Source organism: Artemia sp. Qi Xiang Cuo, chromosome 5 (genome assembly GCF_049724085.1).
Source record: "Artemia sp. Qi Xiang Cuo chromosome 5, ASM4972408v1, whole genome shotgun sequence".
Taxonomy (NCBI): Eukaryota; Metazoa; Arthropoda; class Branchiopoda; order Anostraca; family Artemiidae; genus Artemia; species Artemia sp. Qi Xiang Cuo.
Window position 1 is genome coordinate 3,062,344 of NC_142798.1, and position 12,171 is coordinate 3,074,514.

Sequence of the window (12,171 nt, forward strand, 5' to 3'; positions counted from 1 at the left end):
TAGATTTGCAATAGTGCAGTAAAGGTCACTCTCTTTACAAGTGCGCTCGAAGGCTTTCACAATCACTGGGGTTTCAATAAATTGTTATTTTAGAGAATTGGGATTGATTCTTTTCTCGACCACATTACAAGACTCTAACTATAAGTACGGGCAATGGTGCCAAGGGCTAATTGTCTCCCTCAATCTTTGAGGGCAAGACCGTGTCCAGGGGGTCGGGGGTTTGACCCTCCCCCCCCCCCGAAATCTTTGTCCTACTCGTAAAACTATAAAAAAAAATAATATAAACAAATTTGTTATGCTTTTTTTGTTTTTGTAACCCCCAAAAATCCCCCCCCCCCCGAAAAAAAACTTGTGTAACTAACATACAAGAAATAAAAACAAGAAATAGCATAAATACCATAACCTAGATGACGCTGGTGATTTTTTTTTTCTGTCAACACTAGCACCGGTTTCTACTCTGATACGTTGCCAAAGGAAATTCAATCGAGAGGTGATAGAACTTTGAGTTATAGAACTCATCGTATTTTCCCCTTATTGGAGGGACAGTTTATTTTCAAGATGTGTCCTCCTGTTCCCCCTCCCCTGTTTCCCCTCCTGTTCCGTCCTCCAGTTTCCCCTTATTGGAGGGACAATTTATTTTCAAGATGTGTTCTTTTGCGGATGCGTACCTTTTTTTATCCAGAATTTGAGCTGTTTCATTGAACCCCCCCCCCCCCCTAGTAGAATTGCAATAATGCAGTAAAGGTCACTCTCTTTGCAAGTGCACTCGAAGGCTTTCACAATCACTCGTATAGTTGCAGTGAGTCAGATTGAGAAGGCTTGAGGAGCAGGCTTGAGGAGTAGACTGCCAGCTGTCAGACTTTCAGACAGACCATTTTCCACCCCCGGTTTCGAGCAATTCTCTATTTGCTAACAAGCGATTTTTTCTGAATAGTTTGGAGTTTATATTTGGAGTTCGATTTTTTCTGAATAGCCGGAACCACGGCTCCGTGGTTCCGGAACTGGCATCTAATATCGCGATTCGGCCTCGCTGATTTACGGGAAGAAGCGAATGTGCTTGCGGGAAAGTTGTCAGAATCTGCAGGTCTTACTGCGCACCATAATTTACGTCGTATATGTAAATTAATTAAAAAAAAACTATCCGAAAAATGAGTTTTTCAAAGAAAAGTTAAGGTCATTTTAAACTTAAGCTCAGCAGATACAAATACCTATTAAAATTAAAACTCAAAACGACCAGAAAATACTATTAAAGAATAAATGAAACCCAAAACAAACAGAAATTAAATAAGCAATCATAGCAAAAGTATATAACAAGTAATAATACAAATGAATAAATAGATCTTAAAGCGAGTAATGCTTAGATTGAATATGAAAATAAATCTTAAGACGAAAAAAATATTTTGCTATTTAAGTATAAATAAAACTTAAAACGAACAGAAATTTAATAAACAATCAATGCAAACAAACATACAATAGATATTAATGTAAATGAAAAATAAATCTTAAAACGAGTGAAACTTAAATTGAATGTGCAAATCAAGCTTGAAACGAACAAAAATCACTAGAAACAAGAGTTTGGTTTTTTTTTCTCCTTCTCTCACCGTAAAAGTCTAAAACCTACTGCGTCTTTGGCGCTTTACTGAAAACTATATGCGTCTTGAACAGTCTTGGAAATTATAAACAACATCAAATTGAATATTCGATGTATAATGATTTTAATTGTTGAAAGATCCATCAGTTCAAGAAGTTATTTCACTGTAATTTTATTTTATTTTCAATGCTGTAAGAACTGGAAAAGAAAATATTTGTAATATAATTCGTTTTCAGTTAAGCGCCAATGACGCAGTAGGCTTTTTGTTTTTATTTACAGTTGTGGAAGGGGGCAGTCTCCAAACTCTTGTTGTAGTGAAACTATATTCGTCTTGAACAAATTTAGAAAGAACTAATAAATTAAACTGAATATTTGATGTATAATGATATTAATTGCTGAAAGCTCATCAGTTCAAAATTTTACCATAGTTTTAATGTTTTTTATTGCAAAAAGTTTCAAGTTTTTAAAAATTCCTTATTTCAAAATGAAACTTAAAAAAACAAAACAAATGGTCATCAAAGTATCAAAACTGGTATCAAAGTAACAATATCAAAATGAAAAAATGGGTTTATGTCAACCTCGGAGTTCTTATTATCTGATGTTTGAACTATTTTTAACAAAATGGTTATCTCAAAATTTTTATCGGATGGTTTTGGGAAAAAAAGAAGTGGGGGGGGGCTAATTGCCCTTCGGTCTCTTTTGACTCTGTAAAAGCGAACTAGAGCTTTCTGTTCTCAATTAAATGAGCTTTCTCTTAAATTGATACAAGCTTCCCTTCTATAAGAACCATATATACCCCCAGAGTATAACTTACAACGTCTGTCCCTGGGTCCTGGGGGGTTGTGTCAACCCCGGAGTTTTTATATCTGATGTTTGAACTATTTAAAAAAAAAAGATCATCTTAAATTTTTATCGGATGGGTTTATCCATCCGATAAACCAAGAGCCGTGCAGGGTGGAAGGGGCTAGTTGCCCTCTGATCTTTTTTTACTCTGAGAAAACGAACTAGAACTCTTAATTTGCCTTCAAATAAGCCCTGTCTGAAGTTTATACGAGCATCCCTTTCATAAGAACCATACACGGCCCCGGGACATAGGTTACAATGCCTGAACCCGGGCCCTGGGGGATGTGTCAACACCGGAGTTTTTCTTATCTGACCTTTGAACTATTCGAAAAAAATGGCTATCTCAAAATTTGTATTGAAAGGGTTTGGGGAAAAAAGGGCGTGGGGGGAGGGCTAGGGGACCTCCGATCTTTTTTGACTCTTAAAAATTTAACAAGAACTTCAAATTTCCATTCAAATCAGCCTTCTCTGAATTTTATACGAACATCCCTTCCATATGAACAAATATGTCCCCAGGGCGTAATTTTTAACGCCTGCCCCTGGGCCCTGGGCGGTTGTGTCGACATCGGATTTTTTTTTTATCTGACCTTTGAACTATTTTCAACCAAATGGCCATCTCAAAATTTTGCTCGGATATATTTGGGCGAAAAGGGGCGTGAGGGGAATAGTTGCCCTCTGATCTGACCAAGAACATTCAAGTTCCAGTCAAATGAGCCCTCCCTGAAGTTTATATGAGCATTCCTTCCATGAGAACAGCTGTATATGTCCCCCAGGCATAACTTACAACGCTTACCCCGGTCCCTGAAGGATTGTGTCGACCCCGGAGTTTTTGTTATATGATCTTTGAACCATTTTGAAAAAATGGTTCTCTCAAACTTCTTATCGGACGGGTTAGAGGCAAATATGACGTGGAGAGGGAGGGGGGCAAGTTCCCCTCCGATCTCTTTTGAGTCTTAAAAAGTGAACTAGAACTTTCATTTTCCAATCATATGAGTCCTCTCCGAAGTTTATACGAGCCTCCCTTCCGTAAGAACTAAATATGCCCCCAGAGCATTGTTTACAACGCCTACCTCCGGGCCGTGGGGGGGGGGGTTGTGTTGACCCCGCAGTTTTATTTATATGATCTTTGAACTATTTTTTTAAAAATGGCTATCTTAAAGTTCTTATCGGATGGGTTTGAGGAAAAAAGGGCATGAAGGGGGGAGGGTCTAGTTGCCCTCCGATATCTTTTGACTCTTTAAAAGTGAACTATAACTTTCAATTTGCAATCAAATGAGCCCTCTCTGAAGTTTATACGAGCTTACCTTCCATAAGAACCATATATGCCCCCAGATCAATACTTACAACGCCTTCCCGGGCACTGGGGGAGGGGGTGCGTCAACACAGGAGTTTTTATTTTCTGACCTTTGAACTATTTTTAACGAAATGGCCATACGTAAAGGAGTTTTTGTTATTTGATCTTTGAACTATTTTTAACAAAATGGCTACCTCAAATTTTTTATCAGGTGTAGATGTATCGGTATCTACACTTCTCGTCAAAACACCGTCCTTCTGTTTAAAGAGGGGTAATAATCTCTTTAGTCAACAGAGTTTTAAGAATCTGTTCACTTAATCATGCAAATTCTGAATTAAATTATATCAAAGATATTCTGCAATGGCTACCTAATAAACATTATTGAAAATATAATAGATTGACGTTTAAAAAAGATAAAACAAGAAAATAGGGAACCCTTTCCTCTTGATTCAATGGTTCCGGCAATTGAGAAAAAAAACTTACACCACTCTACCATACATTTCAAAACTTAGTGATGAAGTTGGAAAAATTTTAAATAAAACTGACCATGTACTGGGTAGTGGTGTCTACAGAGTCCCGTGTTCATGTGGGAAATTTTACATTTGTAGGACCCATCAACAACTTGGTGAACGTTTGCATGAACACAAAACTTCAATAGATAAGTCCCTGAGATTGAAAAATAAAAATGACAACTTTGATTCCGCATTGGCCCAGCATATTTTCGAAAATCCTACTCACCTTGTTCTTTTTGAGGAGGCAACTTTAATATCTACTGTAAATGGCCTACCGCAATCTTTCAAAGAGGTAATTGAGATAAAAAAAATATATATATAAACAGGAATTTGGCTATAAATAGAGACACCGGGGACATTTCATTAAGCCCAATTTATAACAATTTAATGTTAAAAGACTCAATTAATATTTGCACCCAATCAAATTTAAGAGAACCTATTAACATATCTAATGAAAACCGAAATTGCAGAAGAGCAAATAGTATTGCGGGGCAAAACATTCTTGCCCAATCTCTTTGGTAAATCCTTGTTTTCATTGATTTTGGCTTGGTCTTTCATTCAGTGCCTGTTCAGATCTTGTGCAGTAAACTCCAAATGGTTAGATTCTTGTTGTTTTTTTTTTCTTTTTGTTTAGCACTGAGGACGAATTGGCGGAGGTCCTTGTCGAAATATTTGCTTGTTGTTCGTTTTCATATTTTACCACTGTCTGACAAAATCCTCGTTTTCTCACCCTTTTTTGGTTTTGTTTTTCATTTATTATTTCCTTTCCTCTCTTAGCTTCATACGGTATAATTTACACCGCCTGCCCCCGGGCCCTGGGGAGTTGTGTGGACGCCTGAGTTTTTGTTATCTGACTTTTGAACATTTTTTTACTTAATGGCTATCTCAAAAATTTTATCACATGCTTTGGGGAAAAAGAGGCGTGGGGGAAAGGCTAGTTGCCCTCCAATTTCTTTTGACTCTCAAAAACTGAGCTAGAACTTTCGATTTCCAATCAATTGAGCACTCTCTGAAGTTTTTACGAGCATCCCTTTCATAAGAACCATATATTCCCCCAGGGCATAACTCACAACGCCTGCCCTCGGGGGTCTGTGTCAACCCCGGAGTTTTATTATATGGTCTTTGAACTTTTTTTTTAATGGTTATCTCAAATCTGTATAAATTTTCACGTGGTAGGTCTGTTTGATATGATTTTTTTGTGAATATTGGTCTTTAATAAAAATTATTTTTTCTCTCTCTCTCTCTCAAAGTTCTTATCGGATGGGTTTGAGGAAAAAAGGGCATGGAGGGAGGGAAAAATAGGCAAGGGGGCTAGTTGCCCTCCAATATCCTTTGACTCTTAAAAAGTGAACTAGAACTTTCAATTTCCAATCAAATGAGCACTCTTTGAAGTTTATACGAGGATCCCTTCCATAAAAACCATATATGCCCCCAGGGCATAACTTAAAACGCCTGCCCCAGGCCCTGGGGGTTGTGTCGACACCAGAGTTTTGTTGTATGATCTTAGAACTATTTTTAACAAAATAGCTATCTCAAAATTTTTATCGGATGTAATTGGGAAATAAGGGCGTGGAGGGAGTGGTTACCCTCCGATATCTTTTGACGCTTAAAAAGTCAACTAGAACTTTCAATTTCCAATCAAAAGAGCCGTCTCTGAAGTTTATACGAGCATTCCTTCCATAAGAACCAAAAGGCCCCTAGGGCATAATTTATAACCCCTACCCTGAAAACTGTGGGAGGAGTGTCCTACTCAAAAATATAATTTCCAGAAATTTCAACTACGTTGAACAAAATGCCTATCTCTAAAGTTTAATTAGATGTGTTTTGGGGAAATGGTGGGCGTGGAAGGGGTGTTAGTTGCCTTACAATTACTTTCGACTATTAAAAAGAGCACTAGCCATTGCAATTCCATTCGAATGAGCCCTTTTTGAAGTTTTTACGACAACACTTTCTGTAAAAAAAAACCTTATATGCCCCCAAGGCATAACTTGCAACCCGTGTCCCGAAGACTGCGGAGGGGTTGTCATGATCGCAGATAAAAGTCCTTAAACTTCAAACTACGTAGAAAAAAAAGGCTAACTTCCCAGGGAAGTTGAGGTTCTTTTGTGAAAAGATGGGTATGAGAGAGTAGGTATTTTATCTTCCGCAACTTTCGGCTCCACAAATGGGCACTAGACATGTGAATTTCCAATCGAATGAGCCCATTTTGAAGTTTCTAAGACAAAGCTCTCTATAAAAACCTTATATAACCCCAGGGCATAACTTACAACCCCTGCCATGAGGGCTGTGGGGGGATTGTCCTTCCCAAAAACATAATTTTTATCTGAAAAGCCCCTACGTAGAACAAAATGGCTATCTCGAAATTTGATTGGATGTGTTTGGGGAAATGGTGGGCATGGAAGGGGTGTTAGTTGCCTAGCAATCACTTTTGACCCTTAAAAAGGGCACTAGAACTCTCGATATCCAATCGAAGGGGACTCTCGAGTCGCCTTTGAAGTTTATACGACGACCCATTCCACATAAAGTGCCTCTGGGAAATAAATAAATAAAAATAAAACATTGGAGCCTATGGCCTTTACTATAGGCAACGCTATAGAGTTGCCTCTGATAATTGTTAAGTGTTCAAGTTTGCTTTTTTTTTATGTACTCCACTCCTTTTTGTTCATAATGGGTAATAAATAAATTATTATTGTTATTATAAGTGCACAAATACTGCGAGGATTTTGATTTTTCATCCCCCTCTGACCTCACTTAAGGTGAAAATGGGGTACTAAATGATAGAATTTTTCGATTATGATGTAATGTTCGGTCTCATCGGATTTGAATTAATAGGAAACAACATTTCCATCCAGAAAATATTTAAAAAATTTAAATTCGAAATTTTCCCCTTTTCCCCCTCTTTCCCCTGAAAAAGGGGTGTTTCTGTGAGTGATTTTGAATATGGTATTAATCAATTTTTTTAAAGTTTGGTGCCTATTTTTGTGCAAATACTGTATTAATTATGGCTTTGATTTCTCCCCCCCTTCCAAGCTCATTTAGGGTGGGAATTGGGCACTAAGTGATGGAGTTTTCTAATTCTGATGTCATTTTTGACCTCCCTAGGCTTGAATTAATAGAAAATAGCCTTTCAATTGACCAAATAGTGCGAATTATGATTCTGATTTTTCATCCCCTCCTGACGTAGCTTAGGGTGGAAATGGGGCTTATAGTGATGGAATTTTCCAATGCTGGTGCCTTTTTCCGTTTCCCGTACTTGACTTAATAGGAAATCACCTTTTAATCCAGAACATGTTGCAGAAAATATTGCCCCCTTATCCCTGAAAAAGGGGTATTTTGCACGGCCGATTTTGGTCAATTTTTAAAATGTTATTTTTAACTATTTTTTGATTATTTTTAATTATTTTTATGTATTTGTATATATTTAATTAATTGTTTTAAGGAATTATTTACTTATTTAATTTATATTTAATTTAATTTATATTTAATTTAATTTATTTATTTAATTTAATTTATTTATTTAATATTTAATAATTAATTACTTAAAATATTTAAATATTTAACTATTCTTAAATTATTATAATCGTTTTTAATTATTTCATATCTTATTTTAATTTTTAAATATTCAAATTTTTCTGAATATTTTGGTGCCAAAAGGATTTCTGTTGCTCACTGAATGACGTCAAGTAATTATTATAAAAAAAAAATATTTCAATCATTATTAATTATTATTCATTTAACAATTAATAATACTAATTATTTTAAAAGAAATTGAATAATTATTCGAAATAATTTAAATAAAACAACTGTTAAAGTGATTAAAAACAGCGAAAAGCTGTCAGATAGACTCTTTTCAACTTAAAAAAAAAAATAATATTAAGTCCGTCGCTTTCCTGAGCCCACCAACAGTTTTATACACGGTGAGTCAGTCTACTACCCTTTAAACTTATCATGAATACCTAAGCCACCGAGGGACTTAGGTGTTTCCTTTCTAATTAAAACTCAACATTCTACGAAATTGGCCACTTACTCCTACCATTCCCCTCTTTGTCTTTACAACGCATTAGTTCGGCTTGGAAAAAAGCCCTAGCCATGTTCCCCTATTCTGAATCTTATTGAAATGCAAATTAGAAAGTTGTCTTTGAGGAAGTTTATTTGCCAGTAGTTTCCTATATTCTAATGACAGATAGCAGAAAAATCAAGTAACAGCGCCGTATCAGCATTACGCTGTTTGCAAAGACAGCGCCGTATTAGCATTACGCTGTTTGCAAGGACTAGACCAAGGACAAAAGTTAAATTACTATACCCTATATCTGGGTTAAAAATTGTGCTTTATTTTTATTATTTATTCCTATTATGTCTGAAAAATTGTGCTTTAATTCCATTAATTTATTTTTCAGAAGTCATGAGTCACAATTATTTTTTAGTCAATGGCATAACTCCTTATGCGCATCTCAAGAAGAGAAACCAAATAACTGGATATTTTACCCATTGTTGTATTTCCTATGAAATATATTAAGCCGAACCGGCCAGCCATGAAAAAAAACCAAACAAAGATAAAAATCTCTAAAAAAAAAAAAAAAACAAACGAGACTGTGGCCAGTGGAGAGAAAAGAAAAACAACAGAAACAAAACAACGCGGATATTTCGCCTGTATACAAACAAGGCGTCTTCAGCACGAAAGACAAAAAAAAAACAAGATAAAACTAAAAAAAAATACACAAACAACCAAAAAAAAAAAAAAAAAAAAAAAAAAATGTACAATCGGCGCAAACTAATCCACGTAGGGAAAAGATGCTAATAATATAAAGCTTGATTGGTTCTTTTGCACGAAATTTTAAGCAAAGTAAAAACAACGAATAGAACGGATTCACTACACTTTTTTACTAGTAAGTTCTTTATTTCTCTGTGATTAAATGTACTGGGTCTGATTATAGACCTCCCACGTAAATTGCATTAGTGGTGATTTGATTAAAAAATTGTATTTAAAAGAACATTCATATACATTGCTTCAAGGTAACTGAATTGTAGAGTTTAAACTATCTCATACCTTGATATCAGAAAAGGCATCTCTTTTTTGCAAGCATAATGCGTCAGATCCGTTACGAACCTTTATAAATCCACATATATTACATATATATATGCAATATATGACCTAATACATTTTTATTTACATATTTATTATATTATATTATATTTAATGAATTTACTTTAGAATGTCAATTTAAAAGCACAACAATAGCAACTGTTTGCTATTGTGTTTGCATGAAAAATAACACAGGGGCGGATCTAGACTAGAATCTTGGGGGAGGAGGGCCAATGTGACAAGGGAACCAATAATTGACCAATTTGACAAATTCATTTAAAAAAAAGAGTGAAAAACAGAAAAAAAAACAAGGAATGATGGCATCAGAAAAATCTTGGGAGAGGAGGGGGCAAGGTCCCCCTGCCCCAACCCCTAGATCCATCAGTGAAATAACAGCACTTTGTGTGTAGCATACGGTTGTTTCAGCAAAGGTATTTTTTAGAATCATAGTGATTACTTAAAGCTTAAATACAATTAAATACTTGAAGTACCATGGACATGAAAATAAAAACATATTTTGCTCCAAGGACCGAGCTTAGGCCTATTCATGCCTGAAAATCCCGATTTTCTACGATTATCTCTTTTGGTTATTTCGAAATTATATACAGTTTTCAGGACACGTTGGGCCGTAAGAATAAACAAGCAAAACTAATTAGTTAAAGCTTACAACACTTTTTGTCTGGTAAAATTAAAACATCAGTAATATGTTGAGTCTCAAAGACAATGGTCACCTTCAACAGGCCCTATTATGAAAATAATTTCAAAGACCACATTACCCCTTTATTTACAGAATTTATAAAAATTAAAATATAGATATAAAAGGGGGTATAATATCTAAACAAAACAGTGGAACAAAACAGACAAAAAACAACAAACTCTAGATAATGAAAATCCGAATATTTCGACTCCACGTTCAGGAGCCTTTATCAACGAAAAAAAAGCTAAATTGAACACGACATATAAGAAAAGAAAAACAAATGAAAAGAAACTCACATCTTAATAGTTCCCAACAATATTGTGTTTAATTTAGCTTTATTCATTTTCTTTCGTTGATAAAGGCTCTTGTATATAGAGTCGAAATATTCGGATCTTTATATATATATATATATTTTTTTTCCGTTGCTTTGTTTAAATATTATACCAATTTTTTTTCTGTGTCTTCATTTACCAAATTCTCATATGTGAAACGTATGGCGAAATATAGATCCCCCCCCCAGTGTAATTGGTTTGAACTATTCATCAGCCCGACACGAAACATCAGCCCGACACGAAACATCAGCCCGACATTATACTTTGGTAATTATTTACCAAAAAGTATTCAAATGTTAAACGAAATTTTTTTTATTTAATTAAAGTGTTTAAAATTTTGGGGAAAAAGGAAGTTTAATCACATCAGTATTTACCCATCGGCTGTCTATCCGGTTACAAAGTCTCCAACACCAATTCTTGCCCTAAATAAAATCCTTTCAAACTCTTGTTTTGGCTGGGGGATTTCGAATCTTTTTTTTATCACTTAGGGAAGACAGATTCAATCAATTAGCAACATAACTACCTTTTTTCTTAAAAGTATAACCATACCCATCAAAGTAACAAAAATCCTTTAAACCCCTGTTTTACCAAGGGGATTTCATATCTTTGTTTTTTATTACTTTGGCACAAAAGTTTATTTGTCCGTAATTTAATTTTTTTTAATTACGACACAAGAAAACCAACATGTGTACCTTTCACCTAAAAAGTTATAACTATATGCGTCATTTTAGTGAGGGTGAACCCCCCCCCCCTCCCTGCGTATTAGTCAGCTAGTAATGAAAATTTGTTACAATAATACCAAAAAATTCTTGAGGCTTGTGAGATATTTACAATTTTTTCCTCACGGTATGCTCAATTTTGAATGAAAAAATTGCAATTTATCTAAAATACATGGAATTCTGAAAAAGGTAGGATTAAGAATTAGTCTTACCAGTATTCGTCCAGTCGTTGTTTGTCCCGATATAAGCTCTCCGGCCCAATCCTTTGCCTCAGTAACAAAAGTCCCTTCAAACTCTTGTTTTTGTCTGGGGGCTTTCGGATCTTTTTTCGTATCACTTTGGGAATACTCTGCCCCATCTTGCTTACAAAATATAACCGAGAATGCTCTCCATAATAGCACGATAAGAAGTCCAGCTAAAAAAGTGAAAATACTGGATAACAAGAAACACCACCACCTTCTATCTTTTAAACATTCAATTTCATCAGGTGAAAGTGTAAATCCCGGAGCTTCGGACATTGCTGAAAAATCATTGTTTTAGTAGCTTATAAGGTCTTCAATATCCATTCGACCTTTTTGCAATTTTAGCACTACTTAGTACAACGGGATAGACGATCTAGTGCACAAGCGTTTCCGAAGTTTCTAAGACTGGGTTCGATATATTGGATTTTTGACGGAAACTCGCGCAAGAATTAAGCCCTGTCAGTTCTCTAACAGAGAACTGAGGAGACATCTTTGAAAAAAAAATATTATCTTACGTCTCTAAGCAGAATAAAAATATTTTCTCCTAGGAAATGAATGTTTTTGTGTTGATTTCATTAGTGTCAGAGCAATGAATAGTAAATAAAATATTAGACACACATCAAACAGTTCGTGGTAACGAACTGTAAGTAAGGAGCGACCCGTCTCAATGGTAACCGAAACTCTAAAAAACGGAATTTTGATACCAATAGATACATCAAAAGAATCAAATTTTTATTCTGATTTCAAATATATAAATTTCATTAAGTTTAGACTTACCCATCAAAAGTTACGAGTCTGAGAAAATTTGGCTGATTTTAGAAAAAAAGAGGCAAAGACCCCCTAAAAAATATAGAACCT

General features: G+C 35.2%; 1 protein-coding gene across 34 annotated transcripts in view; it reads right to left on the reverse strand.

Annotated features, from left to right (window-relative positions):
- The window catches only part of slo (calcium-activated potassium channel slo), a 382,388-nt gene extending 370,689 nt beyond the window's left edge, over positions 1–11,699 (reverse strand). For all 34 annotated transcript variants that reach the window (XM_089089291.1, XM_089089290.1, XM_089089284.1 and 31 more), the window contains exon 1: positions 11,284–11,699. In XM_089089291.1, coding sequence (XP_088945417.1) covers positions 11,284–11,589 — 306 coding nt within the window. In that variant the 5' untranslated portion in view covers positions 11,590–11,699. The remainder of the gene's footprint in view (positions 1–11,283) is intronic.
- Between the last annotated feature and the right edge of the window lie 472 nt (positions 11,700–12,171).